Source organism: Kwoniella newhampshirensis, chromosome 6 (assembly GCF_039105145.1).
Source record: "Kwoniella newhampshirensis strain CBS 13917 chromosome 6, whole genome shotgun sequence".
Classification (NCBI taxonomy): Eukaryota; Fungi; Basidiomycota; class Tremellomycetes; order Tremellales; family Cryptococcaceae; genus Kwoniella; species Kwoniella newhampshirensis.
The window spans coordinates 1,076,042-1,096,366 of record NC_089960.1 but is presented as its reverse complement, the minus strand read 5'-3'; the positions used below and the strand labels follow the sequence as shown (position 1 = coordinate 1,096,366).

General features: G+C 51.0%; 7 protein-coding genes across 7 annotated transcripts; 2 read left to right on the top strand and 5 right to left on the bottom strand.

The window, feature by feature from the left end:
- Positions 1 to 73: 73 nt before the first annotated feature.
- Positions 74 to 2,050, bottom strand: IAR55_003562 (uncharacterized protein; the record flags this gene model as incomplete). Its single annotated transcript, XM_066946669.1, has 5 exons — positions 74 to 765; positions 1,031 to 1,143; positions 1,260 to 1,460; positions 1,580 to 1,668; positions 1,859 to 2,050. The coding sequence occupies 5 exons, from the start codon at positions 2,048 to 2,050 to the stop codon at positions 74 to 76; spliced, it is 1,287 nt and encodes a 428-aa protein (XP_066803061.1).
- A 532-nt stretch (positions 2,051 to 2,582) lies between these two features.
- On the bottom strand, positions 2,583 to 3,280 carry IAR55_003561 (mitochondrial 37S ribosomal protein bS6m; the record flags this gene model as incomplete). Its single annotated transcript, XM_066946668.1, has 4 exons — positions 2,583 to 2,649; positions 2,761 to 2,874; positions 2,983 to 3,125; positions 3,230 to 3,280. 4 exons carry the CDS (start codon positions 3,278 to 3,280, stop codon positions 2,583 to 2,585), a joined length of 375 nt encoding a protein of 124 aa, XP_066803060.1.
- A 324-nt stretch (positions 3,281 to 3,604) lies between these two features.
- Positions 3,605 to 6,734, bottom strand: IAR55_003560 (uncharacterized protein; the record flags this gene model as incomplete). Its single annotated transcript, XM_066946667.1, has 17 exons — positions 3,605 to 3,631; positions 3,698 to 3,868; positions 3,931 to 4,011; positions 4,178 to 4,313; positions 4,368 to 4,580; positions 4,636 to 4,877; positions 4,940 to 5,089; positions 5,161 to 5,260; positions 5,321 to 5,379; positions 5,435 to 5,516; positions 5,579 to 5,703; positions 5,772 to 5,886; positions 5,947 to 6,023; positions 6,068 to 6,329; positions 6,386 to 6,481; positions 6,561 to 6,574; positions 6,627 to 6,734. 17 exons carry the CDS (start codon positions 6,732 to 6,734, stop codon positions 3,605 to 3,607), a joined length of 2,058 nt encoding a protein of 685 aa, XP_066803059.1.
- Positions 6,735 to 7,100: 366 nt separating this feature from the next.
- On the top strand, positions 7,101 to 11,985 carry IAR55_003559 (uncharacterized protein; the record flags this gene model as incomplete). Its single annotated transcript, XM_066946666.1, has 14 exons — positions 7,101 to 7,865; positions 7,916 to 8,092; positions 8,141 to 8,225; positions 8,280 to 8,713; positions 8,769 to 9,045; positions 9,103 to 9,374; positions 9,431 to 9,627; positions 9,680 to 10,427; positions 10,495 to 10,616; positions 10,676 to 10,814; positions 10,891 to 11,198; positions 11,261 to 11,360; positions 11,417 to 11,917; positions 11,974 to 11,985. The coding sequence occupies 14 exons, from the start codon at positions 7,101 to 7,103 to the stop codon at positions 11,983 to 11,985; spliced, it is 4,137 nt and encodes a 1,378-aa protein (XP_066803058.1).
- Positions 11,986 to 12,192: 207 nt separating this feature from the next.
- On the bottom strand, positions 12,193 to 13,492 carry IAR55_003558 (uncharacterized protein; the record flags this gene model as incomplete). The annotated part of the gene is made up of 10 exons (XM_066946665.1): positions 12,193 to 12,214; positions 12,285 to 12,379; positions 12,461 to 12,531; positions 12,621 to 12,661; positions 12,749 to 12,821; positions 12,927 to 13,057; positions 13,141 to 13,158; positions 13,234 to 13,302; positions 13,363 to 13,430; positions 13,490 to 13,492. The coding sequence occupies 10 exons, from the start codon at positions 13,490 to 13,492 to the stop codon at positions 12,193 to 12,195; spliced, it is 591 nt and encodes a 196-aa protein (XP_066803057.1).
- A 363-nt stretch (positions 13,493 to 13,855) lies between these two features.
- Positions 13,856 to 15,336, top strand: IAR55_003557 (uncharacterized protein; the record flags this gene model as incomplete). Its single annotated transcript, XM_066946664.1, has 4 exons — positions 13,856 to 14,143; positions 14,272 to 14,380; positions 14,470 to 15,195; positions 15,284 to 15,336. 4 exons carry the CDS (start codon positions 13,856 to 13,858, stop codon positions 15,334 to 15,336), a joined length of 1,176 nt encoding a protein of 391 aa, XP_066803056.1.
- A 479-nt stretch (positions 15,337 to 15,815) lies between these two features.
- On the bottom strand, positions 15,816 to 19,214 carry IAR55_003556 (uncharacterized protein; the record flags this gene model as incomplete). The annotated part of the gene is made up of 6 exons (XM_066946663.1): positions 15,816 to 16,221; positions 16,276 to 17,197; positions 17,253 to 17,631; positions 17,682 to 18,738; positions 18,882 to 19,003; positions 19,122 to 19,214. 6 exons carry the CDS (start codon positions 19,212 to 19,214, stop codon positions 15,816 to 15,818), a joined length of 2,979 nt encoding a protein of 992 aa, XP_066803055.1.
- Between the last annotated feature and the right edge of the window lie 1,111 nt (positions 19,215 to 20,325).

Sequence of the window (20,325 nt, the reverse complement as noted above, 5' to 3'; positions counted from 1 at the left end):
GACATTCGGATGCCCTACAAGCACCATTCTGCATGGCATGTATAGCTTAGTCACTATCGGGCTACTGGGATCCCTACAACTCATCTCTTGTCCTTTCCACATTTCCTCCAATAACACCTTCAACAAGTTCGATATCTGCCCTCTCAGTGTCCTCAACCCACTGCGGGACCATCCGTTCCGAGTCATCGCTCACTATGATCTCCACCTTGCCTCCCTTCAGCTTTCCCATCGGTTCCATCCCTCTTTCAATATACGGTGTGTCTGCCGGCGCTGGATCGGGATCTCCTACTACCCCTTCTAGATCTGAAGAACTCGATTGAGAAGACGGATCTATCGCTGAATCTTGACCGATCGAAGATTCAGGTAAAGGTGGCAATGCACCTTGTACTCGCGTCTCATCACTACCCATCTCCGTTTCATCTACACCTGGACCCTTGATCTTGTTCATGTTCTTATCTTTGGCCCCTTGTCCCCGTCCCCGTCCCCGTCCCAAAACGAGATTGATCAATCTTCCACTACTCCACAAATACCATCCTAACCCTCTCCCAACTCCACCAACGACCACTCCGACGGTCCTGTCGATCACTCGACGTTTCACGATGAAGCCGACGACGAGGAGGAAGAACAGTAACGCAGAGAGGATGAGGATCCGGTCGAGCGTATCTGCTTTCTCTAGCGTACGGACTAGTTTTGTGGATGTGGAGAGGAGTGAGCCGTATCGGTCGTAGAGCGATTGAGTGGACCGGAGCGTTTGGGACGATGATTCTATCGATCGAGGGATGGTGTTAGCGAGATGTAGAGTCGGACTCAAGACATCGGAATCAGGGAGAGTAGATGGCAGAGTCAATGGAGATGACACAATGGACTCTATGCCATCCAGTCGGGAAGAAAACTGTCGAAGGGATAGCGATAGTCGATCGTACGGGGCAATGACGTGTGTCCAGAAGACACAATCATGTCAAGGCAGCAGAAAACATCCATCGCGAGCTTGGCCAGCTCGCGTAAGGTGAGGGTAGATACCTAGACCTACCTAACATCTGCACTGACAAGACAGATCGTTCCAACTCTGTCTGCATCAATGCTGTTGTCCTTCTCAACGCCGTGGTCACCTCGTTGGTCTTGGTCTGAAGCTCGTCATCTCCACTGCAAAGCGATCAGCTACAGTCCGAGTGTCCATTCCTCTCCTCCTTTCCTGATACATCCAGAACACTGTACGCGACCGCAATTTGACTCTGAGCAGAAGAACACTCGGCACTCACCCCATTCCAAACTCTGCTGCACTCCGGGCTTTCCCTTTATTCCCGCCTGTCTCATCTGTTCCAGATCCGGACGCAACAGCGAGTCTCGACTCATCCAGCTCATAGTTCTTGGACGCGGAAGCGAGCTCGTGGACCCGAGATCGTTTAGCGTTCATGGCTCGTTTCGATGAGAGTGTCGCGGAACGATAAGCCCTTCGCAAGCTGAGTGAGGGATTTGGTGTTAGTATCAATCCGTCTGTTGATTGATAGTGGGCATGCTTTTAGGCGAAGTACAATGCAGAACCAGAGCGAGTATGACCAGATGCGACGACGAAACTCACTCTTGGTATTCTCTGTCAAGTTGATCGAGTCGAGATACTACATCTTGCTTTTCAGACTTCGACAACGACTCGCTCAACTCTCTCGCAGCCTTTCTCAGGACAATTGGTCAGCACCGAATGTCGGAGATCCATTCATCGATTCGGCGATGACGAACGACAAGCTCTTTCTTGGCGCTTGTCCTACCGTCCATCTGTCCGACGTGGGCGAGTCATGCAGGGCGGGTGAACCCTCGAGAAGATTGGATGGACAGGAGACATGTGCAGCGAACATTCGCTCACCTCGAGATTGTATCTCACCGATTCCAGATCACCTCTCATCTCATCCGCCAGTTCCCTGTGCAAGTCAGGAGGCCCGAGACAGGATTTCAAGCGTGGGAGCTGGAATGTTTGGAGATCCGCAAGTCGTCGTGGTAGAGAAGAGAGGATAGGTTGCACGTTGGTCATGGTCGAAGAGGAGGGGGTCGGCGGCATTGTGCGTGAAAGTCGAAAGGGGATAGAGATTGGACAGAGTTTCAAGGAAAGACACCGCTCGTCGTCAATGGGTGGATATCGATGAAGGCGTCTTGTCTCAGACGGTCGAGAGAAGATCACATAACATGGGAATGTCTCCATGGAGGATTTCAGTGACCTGCACGACGTCACGTCGACATTGGTGTTTCAGCATAAGTGGAGGCCTTTTTTTTTACCGGAACTACAAGACCACAGGGCTCTCATACCTACTGATCATCGGCATCCTGCATCGATGAACATACATTGCTACTTGAACGGTCTCAAACGACAATGGCGATATATGTCATATATGGTATCTCATGCTGGTTATACAAAATGTCTCTTGATCACGACCGTTGGAACTGCGTCCCTTCCTGCTCAACTCCGTTTGCGACCCCTACACTCTAGCTCGACATTTCCTAAGTCAGACGTCGAGCCATGTCCTAAGAACCGCCGGTCCCCTCCCCCCGCGCTGTGCCTCAAATCTCCCATGCATTGTACGCCTGGTTGGTCCTCAATACGATCGTTCTGAGATCTCATCAAATTCGATTGATGGATTTAACGGTTTGGCAAGATCTTTCCTGTTGACATCGACACGGAAGACTGTCAGCGATCTCCGCCTCTTATATCGTTCAATCATCGAGTCTGGTCACAGGTCGACCACTACGACACTTGGATAGGGTACGACTCACACTTTGTCTGCTTTCTTCAATACTGTCCATCTAATAATTGAAGGATCTCGACGAAGTGTCTCGTCAAGTCTTCGCAAGACTATCGGCGAAGTGTCGAAAGTCATTGTGAAATGGCTATCAAGCCACCCGTTGTCAGCACGGATCCAACTTGCTTTCTTGAGTTCCTTTGTGGCCCTCCATCTTGTCGCCTTTCAGATCTGGAGGGGAGAAGTAACCACTCACTCGCCACGAGAATGATACTGTCTCATCCGTCTTATTCTCTGAGGAAGTGTCAAGTTGATACCCAAGTTCTTCAGGTCTCGCACGACTCCTCCCGATGTATGGACTTGGTTCGATAATGAGTTGATGAGTGATCGAAGGTTGACCTATGAGGTAGCATACCATGATTGTCAGCACAGTGTTCATGGAGGCGGGGGATGACTGGCTGCAGGACTTGATCGTCTTGGCAAAACGAAGACCCAGAACTTACAGAAGATTGCGGGTTGTGGACCGCGATGCAGAACAGCTCGTACATGGGCATGGTGGGCGGGACTGTGATTGGGATATAGCTTATATCAGGTCTACAATCAAGTCGAGAATGCAACAACAGTGCAACAACAGTTCAACATAGAGACTCCGGGGGTAGCAACAACGTTCGGGAGATTTGGGATAAAATGAGATAAAATACACTTCGTAAATATTCATAAAGTCGTTTGCAAGGCTTTCTACAGTCGTCTCCGGACCCATAACAGTATGTAGCGATCGTCGTCATGGTGCCACAAGCATACGCATGATGTGTCTAAGTGCGGTGTGCGAGGGTATCCCGCGTAGCAAGACCAGACAGCGTAGCCATGGCAATCCTTTTTTACAGAGCAAAAGTCGCATCGTCTTGCTGTAATGATCAAAGTGCCTAATCAGTTGGTGTTGGGTCGTACGCCTCTTCCTGTGCCCAACTCACCACTCTTCTCTGCCGGCCCAGCCAGCTGACAGGTAACGGTTTAGGTTGAGATCGTCGCGTTTCAGCCTGAGCCATGAGATCCCGCACTGTCCTCGATCCCACCTCATGCCACGCAGAAAGCATAAGTTGTTGTTCCAGCTTGTATCGCTTCTCGATAGCGGCGGTGTTTTGCTTTGGACACAATTAGCTTAGTGCCCACCGAAGCTTCGTCGTTGATGTTCTCCCGCACTTACTCTGGTTTGTAAGAGTTCCTGCTGCAACTTCTCGATCTGTGCCTCATAGCTACGTTGAGCTTCTTCGAATCCGCCAGCATCCTGTCAAACCTGTATCAGAAATTTGCACAATACTCAATTTATGGTGGCGTCCTGCAATTCACCAGATTGGCCCGGTCTGCAGTGAGAACTGCACTCCGATCTCGGATGGACTTTATCATCTTTCAGCCGCATCATTGCCATGCGGCCAATCGCACTGCTGACTCACCGCATCCGTCTTCTGAGATCTCTCCTTGAGAGTGTTGACCTCACTCTCAAGTTGCATACTGCGCTCCGGGACGTCGACAGACCGTTTTTCGAGGATGCCGTCCGTCAGTGACTCGGCAGCAGCGGATGTCTCGGCACTACCAATGACGTCTTAGTATCCACGGCGATAGTCTGCCGGGATATCCACTCACTCTTTGCCGCCTTTATTCGACTTAAGCTGCTCGATAGTTGCTTGCAACTTCAATCTGTCTCGGTGTGCCACTAAGTACTGGGCCTGATATCGATCTCGAGCGTTGTAGGCATCATCTAGTAATTTTTCAGGGGCTGAGGCCCGCTGGTCGTCCGAACCTCCTTCCTTGACCTGAGCCAGTTCCCGTTGGAGAGCTCGGATACGTAAACGCAAACTGCGAAAGTCAAGCGTTATTCCAGATCTGAGAGATGGTTGTAAGAATTTCTTACCCAGTCTTGGTCGCCAATCGCCCAGCATCTATTTCCTCGTCTAGGACGCCTAGTTCATCGTCGAGAGTAGACTTCGTTCCCTTGACTGATGTTTTGCGCTTCAAATCAGGAGCTGCACCCAACTCGATCTCCTTCAACTGCTCTTGCTGAAGTATTAACTCTTCCTGTTCACGCTCGTATTCTCTTCCCAAGTCGTCAAGCTGATCCTGAGCAAGCTCTAGTTGATGCGTGAGATTGGTGATCTACTCGACACGGGAATGCTCAGGTTACTCAATGATCTCCGACGCACAGGGTAAAGGCTCACCTCTTCAGCTTGTTCTCCCATCCGTTTTTCCTGGGTCTCAGTGCGCTCCCTATAGCTGTCTAGGAGGCCCTTCGTCGTTAAAGCCTTCTTGAGTTCAGCTTCAAGGGAAGCATTGCTGTTCATCAGAGCAGAATTATCCTCTTCCAGACTCTACAATATGTTTCAGTCTCAGTCTCAGACTCGCCACGGACGTCGGTCAGTCAATAGGAGACAGAGCTCACCCTCAATTCGCGTCTCAAACCAGCGGACTCTTCCAGCTTCTTCTTGTATTTCTCGATGACATTCTCACTTTTCTGCAACCGTTCTGCGGTATGGCGGTACCTGCATCGAACGCCTCATAAGACAAGTGTCTGTGGCCAGTGCAAGGATCATGATACTTACTCGTCCAATTGATCTCTCAGCTTGGCAGCTGCTGCAGCTTGAAGCTTCAGATCTTCAACCTGATTCGCACATATGTCGGCAACTTTGTATGACCGCAAATCTTCCGAGACTCACCGTCTTCGTCAGTTCATTTACCAGACCAATCTGTTTGTCAAGCTCTCCTCGTGAGCGAGCCACAGCGTCGTCGGCCCTGGCACTGTACAAGATTGTGTGTCAGGCATAATTTCGCACATTGCTTTCGTCCTTCTTAGAGCTCACAGGTCGGCGCGAAGACTGATCACTTCGGTAGTCGCGGACGTCTGGCTGGTCCGTAATCCAGATGCTGGTTTAGAAGAGCGGCTCAAGTGATCCAGAGCGTCATCCCGCTCTACTTTGACGTCCTCCTGTTCATATGCCGGGTGAGCTGTATGGTGGGAACAGTGAGGAGCGATACCGGGAAAAAACCACATACCACGGTGGAAGTCAACCCCTCAATCTCCGTCTTTAGCTTCTGGCATTGTTCCCGCAGGTTATCGTTCTCTTGCAGCAGCTTATCCCGCTCAGCCCTGATTCCCAATTGTGGTGGTCTACCGAGATCAGTCAGCCACGGATTCAAAAGGTAAGGTACAGCTGGGGTAGAAACTCACGAGATGTCTGGCGCAGCTTTCAGAGGGGACATCCGATCTTCTTGCGTCTCTTCGTCGGCAGGTAGCGTTGACATCACCTGTGATCAAGGTTTCAGCGCTTGTTTCCACAAGGATGACCCACTATTTCAATACTTTTCATCAACTCCGCCATGTGTTCCTCTTTCAGTCTCTGAATCTTGCTGATCACTTTCTCGTTCCGGGGACCCCAGACCGCGACCACCAAGCAAAGCCTACATATTTGGAGTAATCCTTCGGCACCTTCGGACGCGGTAGGGGTCTTGGCAATGCTTGAGAATTGAGGCTCAAGATATGTCGATAGGGACAGAGATTGTGGGTGTGGCGGTAGCAGGGGGAAAGACAGAAGGAGACGGTAAAGGCGTTTCCTGTAAGATCAGTGGTCAGCATGTGGGCACGTCTCCCTGAGCACATCTTAGCTTACAAAGTGTTCATTCTGAGGACCCAGTTGTCGGAAGAGCCATTTGGAGAAGAAATGCCCAGACCACGGTTGGTGATATGCTTGAAGTGGGTAGGATCGCTATATAGATGCCATCGTCAGTTCTGGTTTGAGTCTTACGGCTTCGCCGACCGGAGCAATCAATTGCCCAAGTACTCACATTGAGCTCATGACCTGGGAATTCATTGTATCAGTAAAGTCCGAAATGCCAGTAGTCACAGCATACCTCCATGAGAGCCTTGCCGTCCGAAAGCTGCTCAAAGGTGGTCATCCTCTTCGACAATTTGAAGCTGTTGAAGTATGCCACGAGTGCATCTTGTTCCTTCCGCGACATTCTGCCTGTCGGGAGATGCCGGTTCGATCACCAAGGTCAATCGTCCTTCTCCTCTCCTGCGTGCAGATGGTCAAGGGAGACTAAGCAAGGTGCAGACGACACAGAACAAGAGTAGCGAGTGTCAAATCGTCCCAGCTCTGAGCGCCGGGCTTGTTGCTGCTCGTCGCTGGAAAGCGCAAGTGGAGGCTGTCTTACGTAAGAACAAATCCCCGGACACGTGACTGTGATCTTGGTTTGACGCGTGTGTCCTTGCCATTGAAAACATTAGTTTGCTCTTTCACATCGCCTGTTTTTCTTTCTCCTCATCCTTCTTTTGTTTCTATCCAGTCTCAATCTTGGTATCTGGTCCCCATCGGATTGTACACGATGACGCGACCTAGTAAAGGGGAGGTCTCGCTACCATTGACCCCGAATTCGATCTCGAGCGGGACAAGCAGTCCATTCGGGTCAAAGACGGCGCGTCAACGGATCGACGAGAATCGTCCTAAGGTTCTCGTTTGGAATGAGCGACCTCGGTTGGCTTCTCCGCAGAAGGCTGCTACTGCTTCGAATCGACCACTGGTCTCATCGAAGAACTCTGCAGGGCTCGGAAGCAATGTCCTTAGACATTCGCAGCAATCATACGAGGAGGCATCGGGAAATGACGAAAAGGCTTTGATGGAAGATCTCATGGCTGGATTAGATGCCACCATGTTCGAAGGTCTTGAATCATCTCCCGTACATCCTAGATCTGTCAAATCATCGCAAATATCTCCATCGAAACAAAAGGGGAGAAGGAACCTTGCACCTATCGAAATCAAAATATCTCCTGGCAAACGAAAGAGGCCGCTATCTCCAACAAAGTGGTTGCCTCAGAAGCGGAAGATAGTCAATTCTGCTTTCGCTCCTTCTTCTGTGAAAGCTGAGGTGAAGAGCGGGCCAGCCATATTACCGGTTAAACCTATCAAGATCGACCGTGAACGAGCACTGGTCGAAGAAGAGCTCAAAGCCCTGACTTGCGCTGGGAACAAGGAGCTTAGGGAACAGAAGGTTGTACCAGAACTGCTTCAAGACGAACTATATGATTTTGACTTTGATTTCGGCGATCTGTCGGCTTTCGACGAGGACCTTCTCGCGCCAAGCCCGCCACAAGTGAGCAACCTCAGCACTGGCAAGTCGTCGCAGCTGACGCTCATTGATAGTTACGATATCCCATCATCAATCCTGTGGTACCTCCTGCTCCGCCTGGGTACACACCGACACCCTGGGTCCGGTGTACAGTGGACGCGGTCTTCGATGGCCTCCGATTCGGAGACGGTACGATTCCAAAGCCGTCCGAGATCATTTCGGACGAGCTCGGTGGGACGTCGTATGGGAAGGTTTGTGTGTTCTGCTCTCAGAAGGGGTTAGGCTGATGTCCAGAATAGACCTTGGTTGTGACCCTTACCAAGAGTGGTGATCGACGCGTTGTACATCTCAAAGAACGATGGGCAGATTTGCATATCAAGAAAGGTTGGTGCGGCATCCCCTGATTGTCGATATACATCTAACGCAATCTTCCTGCAGGCAACATCATCAACATCATCTCTCCTTGCATTGCACACCGGTCTACTTCTCTGGTTATCATCACTTTCAAGGACCCTTCGTCTTTCTTGGTTCACCATCCTGACCTAATGCTCACCATGACCTCAATCGCCAACGCCATGCCCTGCCCGCGCAAACCGATCCTCCAGACTCTGGTCAAGACGTCTGGCCCACCCACCAAAGCTGTCCTATACGGCAATCTTTTACATACCTTACTGCAGGGGGCGCTTGCGGAACAAAGCTTTGACGCGGATGGAATTTTCAAGAGAATAGACATTGAGTTGAAGAAGGAAGAGAGAAGAATGGAGATATGGAGTACTGGAATGGGCATCCTGGATGTAAGAGAGGATATTGGGGCGAAAGCAGGACGAGGCTTTGAGGTATTTGGCGAGAGATGGGTTGGAGCGGAGCCGAAGGTGAGCAAATTAGGTAACCCATACAAGAGGATGCGGGAACTAAAACGCTGGACAGTTGGACGGCGAACTTCACACAAACCTGGGAGAGAATTCGAGTTTGTTGGCCATCAACGGACTGCACGAGGTCGAAGAAGATATCTGGTCACCGAAATGGGGCCTCAAAGGCAAAGTTGACGCTTCAGTCCAGGCAAAAGTCATCCGGGATCCAGCCAGGAGAGATTCAGCAGAGGAGCACGTTGCACCGCTAGAAATCAAAACAGGAAGATCTGTGGGTGTCATGGCTCACAGAGCGCAAACCATGCTTTACACACTGCTCATGGAGGATCGTTACTGTGAGTGTACTCCGTGGCGACTCCCGACGCAGACATGCTAACAGCAGGTCACCACAGGTGTGCCAGTCCCCGCGGGTCTGCTGTACTATTCGCAACTCGACTCTATACTTCGGGTCGAAGCCAAGCAGAACGAGATACGGGCTCTGATCATAGCACGCAACGAACTAGCAGATTGGCTATCAAAGAAGCGTCGAGTGCCTCAACTGCCATCAGAGGGGCAAGGATACAATGCACAAGACGTTGAGGAAGTGTTTTTGCCGTCTACAATCGACCATCCTCGGGAATGCCGTTCATGTTATGCTGTCGATAGCTGCATGCTTTATCGCAAGGTGTGTCATTTTCAAGCCCCGCTCCAAAGCACGATGTAGCTAAACACATGCATCAGGCCATCGACAACGCTCCACCCGATCCAGAAGACCCTATCGCTGAGCTGTACCAGGAGAAAACAGGACATATGTCTCAGCGAGACGCGGCATTTTTCAAAAAGTGGGATACGCTTTTGACAGTTGAGGAGCAAGATATCGGTCGATACAGATCGCAACTATGGACCATGACCGCAAAGGACCGTGAGAAGACTGGAAGGTTGGTGATCGTTTCCGTATTTTGAGGTCAAGCGCACTGACGAGCTCTGTAGATGCTTCAGTGATATGGTGATCAACTCATACTCAAATGATATCGGCAAATCTCTCGCCAAAATCCATCGCCACACCTACACGTTCGTTCGGGCGCCTCGAGATGGAACACAAGCTGCTGAATCCTCTCTTCTATCCGGACACATTGCCAAAGGCGATCCAGTTTCTTTATCGATCGAGCCAGATCTTCTCTGTCTTGCACGCGGTTACGTAGTGGAACTCTCCTTCACGACTATCAGTATCGGTGTAGCATACGTGATAGATGTCGAAGCGTTGCTCAAACGCACAGGACGACTGCACGAATGGTCCGAAACCGAGGGGACGGAGCGCAGAGTCGTTTTTAGAATCGACAAGGACGAGATGGCAAGCGGAATGATGCGAATGCGCAACAACCTCGCTCACCTTTTTTACGCCAAGAATGGAGACGAGACAAGACGGCGCTTGATCGTTGACCTGGACAGACCCGATTTCGAGCCTTCTTGGCGGTCTCGAGCTGAAGATCTGCCACAAAGTTTGAATGAGGACCAAAGACGAGCGATGGATAATGTCATGATGGCGCGAGACTACTCTTTGATCTTGGGTATGCCAGGGACGGGAAAGACAACGACCGTTGCGGAGATCATCAAGATGTTGGTGGAGCGAGGGAAAACTGTGCTGCTCACCAGCTATACGCATTCAGCTGTGGATACGATCTTGATGAAGCTGGTGAATGCGGAATTTGGAGTCTTGCGACTGGGCAACATCGATAAGGTCAGTCAAAGAGTGCAAGGAATAGCAATGTGAGAAACGTCGTTGTTGACAACCTGTGATGATTTAGGTACACCCGGACGTACAGCATCTCACGCTCGAGGCGATGGAGAGCTCGTCAAACATGGAACAGATTGAAGCGAGACTCATGAGACCACCCGTCGTCGCAGCGACGTGTTTAGCCATCGATCAGTGAGTGGGATCTGAGGTCCTTCGGGGCGTGTCCATTCGAAGCTAATCAGACCCTGTAGTCCTCTGTTCTTCCGACGAAGATTTGATTACTGTATTGTCGATGAAGCGTCACAAATCACCTTGCCCACTTGTCTTGGACCTTTGAGAATGGCAGACAGGTTTGTACTAGTGGGAGACCACTTTCAGCTACCACCTACCGTGCGTTACAAGTCTCCCTCAGCTTCTGCACCTACACAACGAGTCGGCCGGGATGCTGAAGTCGCTCATCACCCAGGTTCGACACCCTGAAGCCCGAAAAGGAGGACTCGATGTATCGCTCTTCAAACATCTTTCCTCTGCACACCCACAAGCGGTCTCGGAACTTTCATATCAATACAGGATGAACGAGGATATCATGATGCTGTCCAACCAGCTGGTCTATGAGGGGAAACTGAAGTGTGGAAGCGAGGAGGTGGCGAAGCGAGGTTTGATTTTGGACGATAGGAAAGCATGCGGCGAGATCTTCGGGAGTAAGCACACGCAGGGACATGCGCATGGACTGGACGACATAAGATGTTGGATTCAAGAATTGATGGATGAAAGGTAGATTTGGCCTGATCCAAAGCGACCGTGATACCGGTACTGATGTCCTCAAAATCTCTCAGTGTAAAGTGCGTCTTCGTGGACACAGATGAAGTGCCTGCGCTCGACTCGAGGGTGGGAGACTTGGTGCAGAACGAGGTGGAGGCGAAGCTTGTTCAACAAGTGAGTCCGCATTCACCATTCCAGGTTGTACAGACTGACCAAAGCCATTGCGACAGCTCGCTACTGCTCTCACATCCTCAGGACTCAAGTCTCAAAATCTGGCTATTATCACACCCTACCGTCAACAGATCAAACTCCTCACATCACTTATCAAACCCAACCTCCCGTCCATCGAGATTCTTACGGCGGACAAGTCGCAAGGAAGGGACAAAGACGTGATCCTCATCTCCCTTGTCCGATCGAATGATTCCGGGAACGTGGGCGATCTGTTGAAGGATTGGAGAAGGATCAATGTCAGTATCACTCGATCCAAGAAGAAATTGGTCATCTTTGGGTCCGGGAAGACCTTATCTGGAGATCCTCTCTTGAAGAAGTTTTTGGCCTTGATGGAAAGTATGAGATGGATCAAGAGATTGAAGAAGGGTGATGATCTGGTGCATGAATTGCAAGGACGTAGTCTGAACGAGGACAAGGAGGTGGTGAAGAGGGAGAAGAAAGTGGTGAAAGGTCGTATGGGTGTTTTAGGTGGCGGAAAGGTGTTTGCGAAGGAGATTATGGTGAGTTACGACGGGTACTGACTGTAATCCGAACTAGTTGCTGATCTCTTCTGCAGAGCATGGAGTGACGACCTTTGACGAGACGTTGATACAGTTGACGGAATGTGCTTGGTAGATCGGCGTGCAGAGGTGGACAAGGATTGCTTGATGCGGTGTCAAATTGTATGAGTGAGATGTTGTAGAGTTTACTTTTGATCATGAGACGTCTTGTAGCATATACATGAAGAGTACAGTACAAACAATGCAGCAGGAAGAACCTCTTGGCCAGATCACATCTAGATGAAAGACGCACCACCGCTACCCGAAGATCGTCAGCACAAGTTGCGATTGATCGAATACAGTCAGTCACAATCAGTCAATGACTCACTCTGGTAATCTCTCGATTTGGTATCGTCGCTTGACGACATACATCAATGGAACTCCTGGGACCTTTCTTATTCTTCTTCGAAGATCTCGATCACACTGCGAAGAGGGAGAGAGGAAGATTCAATGTCAATCAGAGTACCGCGAGGAATTTGAGTGACAGTTGACACGACAACGCACCGTCGCCACGATATAACACTTGTGGACTGTCACTCGATTCACAAGACAGTCATCTGCATATGTACCGCCGTCTGAGAGTGATCCCAGGCACCCAGCCACTATCAGCTCGCCGCCCTCCTCCGCGATGCTCATCAAACTCGCAAGAGATATGAACACTCACGATCGCAATGTAATCTCTCAAATCTAGGATCTTTCGCTATTCTACATGTCCAGCGACATTCCCATGTCAGCTTCTGGTCATGGATTGCGTGACCACATATGATTTTGTTTGGAGAGGACATAGCTCACCTCAACGCCAGTCGGTATTTAGGTCCCAGTTTCTCCAATTCTGCCAAAACACAATCGGTGATAGTCGGTATACCTTTTATCGTCCATCAGTCCAGCCCAAATCGCATTTTACAAGCATGACAAGCTCAAAGCTGAAAGGGAGAGCGGGACATAGAGCCTGTACCGCCCCCCCACTCACATTTGGCCATTAGACAGTCCATCATACCCTGGACCAATTCGATCTTGTTCTGGATGGAAAAGTTGATAAAGTTGGTATCGACGAGGACGCGATATGGAGGTCCTAGGTCCGGATTGTGCGACAAGAATAGCCTTATCAGACGAAAAATGACGAAAAGGATCAGCGAGTTATCCTGGTTGTCGAGTAGCCTGAGACCGACTGGCAGTGAACTTACGATGAAGAGACTTGGGCACTGATATCACGACATATAAAATCAGTCCTCTTCGTCTTGAAGGGAATCGCAAATAAAAAACGAAAGCTAACTCACACAGCTTTACGCTCTTCTGCAGCCTTCTCCTTCTCGGCCTTCTTTGCAGCTTTTTCAATGTTCTCTTTTCTGTGCGCAAAGCATCAGTCTATCCGATTGGTGGGACACGGATGTGGTCGGCTCACGCACAATCGAGGATCACTGGGTTTGATCATGCGTTTCACCGCGGCGAACTTTCTAGTCTTCTGTGCTTTCCCCTATAGCGCAGATCCTCATCAGCTCTGTCTCCCGTCAGAGTGTACAGACGTCAGCTGACCATTATGGTGTTGATATCTTTGTCCTGTAGATCCTGTTGTTGACGGAATGTCAAGTCTAAGCACAATCAATCAATCAATCAATCAATAATCCCATCCGTTTTGCTTTCAACAACTTTGGATTGCGAGCGGCAAAACGCACTTCGGTCACGTGATCTGAAGCATGTTACGTAAATCAGTTGTCTTCAAATGAATGACCCATACCCTGAAACCTCCACCTGTAAAAAACCGGCCACAAAGAGACAACAACGAGCGACAAAGAGCGAACTCTGCCCCTCTATCTATCTTGGACAAAAGCTCTCTTGAAGGTACCCTCGACACGTCCGACCTCTCCGAGATCTACACTTGGGAAACCACACCGGCTCATCATGTCAGCACTGTCACCAACGCCTTCGGGCATGCCTCCTCCAAATTCGAAACGACCAAGACCGTCTGCGGCATCAACAGCAGCTGCAGCTGGTGGAGGTGGAGCGGGCCCAGGACCGAGGACGAAGAGAAGAAAGCCAGAAGGGAGTCTGGGGCCAGATGGTGATGCTGGGGGTGGATCTAGAGGTGGGAGAGGCGGTAATGGGAGTGGGAATGCGATGAACTTTGGCGTGGGGATGGTGAAAGGTCGTGAAGAGGAATGGGGAGAACCTGGAGACGTGAAGACGAAGGTGAGTGAAAAGCCGAGGTAGCGTAGGGCTCGCCACGATGGACCTGTGAACTGCGCGATGCCTTCGTGTAAAGAAGATGTGATTCGATCACGATCATTCAGGTAGGACAGTGTACTGACGATATGCAGGTCGACTTCAACGAATTGTCCGTCGAAACATTGTACAAATATCTGGAATATCACGACCTCTTACCGAGATGGGATGTATCGCCCTGGTCAGAAGACCCATGCACGCCTCGTGAGTGTAACTGACTGGACGTTCTATCAGTCATACACAGATTTCTCCTGCGGATGCACGACTAATGATCCCCTTTTCCTCACTTGCAGCGAACCAGCTATATACCGTTCCGCCTCCTGCACCCGTCGCCCCTATCGCTTCCCAGCCTGATCAACCGCCTGTCACCGACTCACCCAGACAACGAAGCACTTCAGCTGCTCCTGTGCCTCTACCTGAAGCTGTCCCTCCAGCCGAATCTGGATCAGAGCAAGTGCAAAATGGGCTTGGGGCGACGGTGCAAAATGGCGTCGAGTCCACAGTAACGCATCCTGCTGGTCACGAAGATTTACTCGCCATGAAGCAAGAGGGAGATGTGAATCACGTTGTCGATGGTGGTATTACTGTACCTGAGAATGGTTCTGACGCTGTCAACGGTGTCACTCCCGATTTACCAGTGACAGATGGGGGTTTGACAGGACAACCGTCATCGGACATGAATGCGTCCACGGAATCCGCTATGGAGCCAAACGAACCGCCCGTGGTAGGTGAAGGCGGAGACGAAGATGGACAAAACACTACATCTCCCTCACCTCTGACCATCGAACCACCCACAACACGATCCAAAACGGCCCCTACCAGACGTCCGCCGACGCCGACACCCCCTCCGCCTCCTCCGACCATCAAGAGAGGCGTGATCACACTGTCAGATGTGAATGCCGCCAGGGAGGTATTGGCCGAGAAAGCCAATGCTCATTGGATGAAAGGGTTGGGAGGGGGTCAGAATAAGGAAGGTGAAACTATTGTCAATTTCTTGTATAAGATGAAAGTGGGACAAGGTGAGTATATGATGTTTTTTTTTTTGTTTTAAAGTCGCCCCCCCTCTCGATGAAGGATTGGTTAATCGTGCTGATGTATATTCGACAGGTCGACTGTTGAGAGTGTATAATCCTGCACCATCCCCTTATCCAGGATGGTAACTTGCTGTCCATGCTTCGGACCTCGTCTCGCCATCCTATAGCTCACGAGCCGGTTATCTTGATTGTACCCTAGTCTAATCTCAACTATTCTATACGCACAATATCTTCCTTCCTACTTTCTACTCTTGTCGAATCAAACCCTTTAGCAATCTTGTCTTCGATCTCGATCTGAGATGTACTGTCTACCCTATTGACTCTATGTGTCCGGTTTCAACTCGGGTCGGGTTCAGGGAGGAAGCAAGTCGAACTTCCATTATTTTCACAAGTCCATATCAAGAGGGAACCGACGCAAGTTGCACCGACAGTCGTCGAAAGCATAAAGCATGATATACATTTCTTCGGCGACAGAACTACAAGAATACGATGAGATGGGAAGCAGACTTGCGTTTATGATAGAAAAACAACGTCACGGCGATTACAAAAGGCACAACGAACAACAGAGGAAACTACGGATCTCAGATGACACGCCACACCGCCACTCACTCAAGCTCATCTGCGGTCAGATCATCTTCAGTATCGTCTTCCCCTTCCACAACCTCAAATTCGTCGTCATCCATCCCATCGATAGTGTTCGACCTGGAACTGACAGTCGTGACACCCTCGACGACATCAATGAAGCTGTCAAACGACATGACACTTTCCATATCGTTGTCCAAGCTCTCGTCTGAGGGGAAAGAGGGACTGGGATGTCCTTCATCGTGTGCGTCCGCTTGCGAATCGGCCTTGATATCCTTGGAAGGCAGTGGAGCGACGAGCGAATTGGAGTCTGAGGTCTGGACGACAACTTCTGAAGCAGCAAGCGGCGACGAAGTATTAGAAGGCATGATCACAGACGACGATGACAGCGAGTTGGATGTCGACTTTGGCACGTCTTCAACCGAGAATCTGCAGGTCCTCATCAGCAATTGTACAGATGCAAGTCATATTGACTGTACTCACCTCAGTCGCAGAGGCTGTCCATACGCCACGCCCTTCTTATCTTCAAACCTCCAGTGCTCAAGGATTTCTTTGCCCTTGGTATCGGGAACGATCAAACCGCTGATCTTGACCTCAAACTCGTCCCCATCTCTCACATCGCCCTTCACATACTCGATCTCTACCTTGCACCTTTCTCCCAATTGACCATCGCTCTTGTGGACAAGCCTGACTGTATCGAAGTCGTACTCAGTTCCAGAGGCAAAGTGCTTGAGCTTCCAAGTCTTGGTGAACTCAGCCCCAGCAGGTAGGGTACAGCCTGGAGGGATGGTGACATGGCGTACCCATGAGAAGATGTCAAGGGGAGTCACAGCCTCCTTGGTAGGGTATGTCGGGGTGCTCGCGCCCGATAGGGATTTGGTAATAGCTTGGAGTGCTTGGGTCAATTCATTCACTGGGCTTTCTCCCTCGGCTCTGTTGTCGGGAGTGAGGGGCGCTGTAAGATTCGCGACCAACTCGTCCTGATCGTACAGATTCTTGGCGATATATCCACCAGGCACAACAGGCTCTCCCTCGCTTTCCTCCCTCGATCGAGCTTGAGCTTGACTCACATGCTCCCTCGCATGCCACCTGGGACTAGCGCTGGGATTCTCGTGCTGACGCCAATGGCAACCTCGCCTGGGTCCGAATGCATCGCCGTGCGCAGCTCGACCTGATATACCTTGTCGACCGTGTGCACGGGGACCAGTCGCGGGTACCGCCTCGGAGACAGAGCCATCGTAAGAAGACGCAAAGTTGACCTTGAGCGGAACCTTGGTCTTGAGCATCGGGTGATCGTCTGGGTGGACCGGGAAAGGAGAAGCCTCGCACGATTCGCACAGGTCATAGTCAGGGCAGTCGGGATGCATGCACTTGAACCTTGGCCCTCGGATATGGTTGTTGCAGCCTGTTTGGCATTGTGAGCGGGAGGTTCGAGTTGATGTAAAGAAGAAACGACTCACCATCACAGATGACATGGGGATGGGTCACGTTCTGCCTAGCCCTTACAGTCGCAGCATTGGCAACGTAATCAGTTGACTTGTACAGCTTCACGAAGCTGTGACCTGGATGAGTCTCTTTGACTGTGGCAGCACAGGAACCACAACTGTCCCAGTCTGGGCAGTTGAGACACTTCCACCTGACACCGGTGATAGCCAGCGAGCACAGATCGCAAGTGGCGGGGTGGCGGACTTCCTCCTCGTTGGTGCCCTCAGCCGTAAGCTTGATGCGTTCTTCAAGCTCGCGATGAAGCATAGCCTTGAACGTGTGGTTGGAAGGGTGGAGGTCAGATGTGTGCAATAATGGAAGGCATGAACCACAGAGATCGTAGTCAGGGCATTGCTGGAAGAGGAGATCAGCAACGATACTTTACAGCAGATACTTTTACTCACCTCGCACTTGTATCTGACGCCTCGGATACCCTCTTCACAACCATCACACCAAATTCTTCGGTGCCTAAATCCACCTTTGCCAAGCTGACTCGAGGGCGCATTGACCTTTTGCTCCTCTTCCGCTGGACGAGTTTGTATCGGAGCATCGGTCTGAGCATTGTTGTCAACGAAAGCCCCAGGAATTGGTCGCTCCTCTGGGGTAGGGTCATTTGTGGCAACGCGAGGTGCACCCTCGATGGTAGTGGCCAGTTGGTTTGTCAGGTTGACCAAAAAGGTGTCTAACATCGACTTGATCTCTTGAGCAGGAAGGAGAGATCCCGGGGTAGGCGGATTCAACACGTCAGTGACTCGATCGAATAAGTTTCGGAAGCCACGATCTTGACGAGACGATCGGTCGTAATGGGGCCCAGTGTAAGCTCCAAATCCACCGAAATGGGGGGGTGTGGTCCCCCGATGCGGCGGGTGCTGGGTAGGCCTGTATCGTCCATGCCGACGGTGACGACCTCCTGGAAGAGGAAGGACATGTTCAAGTGGAGGGAAAAGTCGTCCTTCATTCTCGAAGTCGTTGCCAGCTCTCCAAGCGGCGATTTCGTCTTCCGTTTGATGCGCACGGATGATTTCCTCGCGTTCCTCAGTCTCTGCGTACTCCCTGAGACTCTGTCGGGGATATCCGTCTGGGAACGCAGCGGTGTCCAGTTGCTCGTTCATCGTTCCGAATTCTCTTTGACAGTCAAGCAGCTCGGTCTCAAGTTCCTTGACAGACTTCTTCTTCTCTGCAACTCGGTCAGTCCAGAAAGAGATGCCGAGCTGATCGTCGTCCCGTTTGCACAAGACGAGCTTGTCTTCCAGCGAAGTGAGAAGGGACACTCGTTTAGCGAGCTCTTCCTCGACTGCAGAGATATGAATAGCGAGGTCGCCAGCCGCAGTGAGAAGCAAGTTGGCTCGGTGGTATCCATGTGTACTGTTCAGTCGGGCGTCGGAAGAAAGGAGGACGGTGAACACCAATGCTGGGCTGGGCAGACCGTTGTGCAGGAAAGGAGCTTGAGCGGATTGATATCTGCATGGCCGCGGGCATGACCACAGATTGGATGACACAAGAGAACGACGAAGTGGACGTACAGAAAGTCAAGGGAGAGAGTGAAGCACAATCTCATCAGCGAGCGTTCCTGGTGTGTGATACACTTCCTCGCCGCCACTTACTCTGAAGCATCACAGACGTGTTGCTTGAACATGATCCTGGCTTCTTTAGCGTCATCAGGAAACAACAAGACGTTCACCCAGTAGGTATGAGCGGTCGAGGGAAGGTTGAAAATGGTACGAAGCTGTTGCAAAAACAATGTCATGAGCACAATCCGACGGTATCACTAGATTCACTACGTTCATATGCTCGACGACCCCTCGTGACGAGGCAGTGAGGTATCACTGTAACGTGGGACTCACCTTTTGCTGTACATCCCCGTAAGCCGGGAACTTGGAGCTCTCAAAGGTGAGACGCCTGGTCTCGTCCTTGAGGGTAGCTTTGATAACGAACATGTTGTACGTTTGGCGGGTGGCGAGGGTTCAGGTTCAGCTGTCGTCTGTCCCCCGATAAGCCGTGGCGTGGGACGGTATGGGATGATTTCGGACGCAAACGATGATCAATCAGGTCTGAGAACGAGGTGGCACAGATGGAGCGTCGACCAGAGAGGGTTGATGGGTCGGTGAGGACAAAGTGGTTGCAACGGTTCAGGCGATGTCGAGGAGGATAACGATGTGTCACAGGTGCGCTTATCTAGCTGAGATGGCCGCGCGTACGTTCAGCTTGGACACGACTGAATCCGGTAAAATCCGAGAACCAGCTCTAAGCGGTCAATTCCGGGGCTACCATCGTGTGGCAGCCGGGTCACGGCGTTCATTACATTTCGGATTGTAATACGATTACAAGATCGTGCTGTGGAGCTAGGCCTTCCAACTCGATGGCACCAAGAGTCGTCGATATGCTGGTTATGCAAACATCGGTAGCAGTGTGCTAGGCTGTCTCCTCGACATTTTGCTGACCAGGTGCCTGTTACATGCATAGTCGATGCCGCTTAGTGCCAAGACCGTTTGCATATACATGGTGAAACCCCCTGTGATCCAGACTGATTACGTATTCCAGTGGAACCCTCCTTTTCCCCCAGCTTCTTGCCCCGCATTGAGGATCTCAAAACTGATCAGGGGGTGGGGGGCGCAAGGCGGTCACCTGACTGCCAGGAAAAGGGGGGGAGGGGGTGCCAAAAAAGCAGATCATGACGATTGCACACTCCTCTCCGCTCACTCACCCCAAGTTGCGCAACTCGCTACCACCACCCACAGACCTCTTGCACCCGCCTGATCTCGATTCCTGGTTCTTTCGCTCCCGGGCCACTTGACCGGAGACAGATTCAATTCTCACACACCTGATCAGATTACAGTCATTCGCATCTCATCATCATCATCATCGTCGCACACGACACTCCACTTCCAACATCGTCTCGTTCCCTCCGCCCTTCTCTTTCCTCTCGTTTCCGCACATAGATTTCTTTAGACCCGCTCAGGCGTTAGATAGACAAGGAAAGAGACAGACTCACTCACGATACGTCAAACAGAACGAGCCCATTCACCCCGCCGCATCGCACATCACACA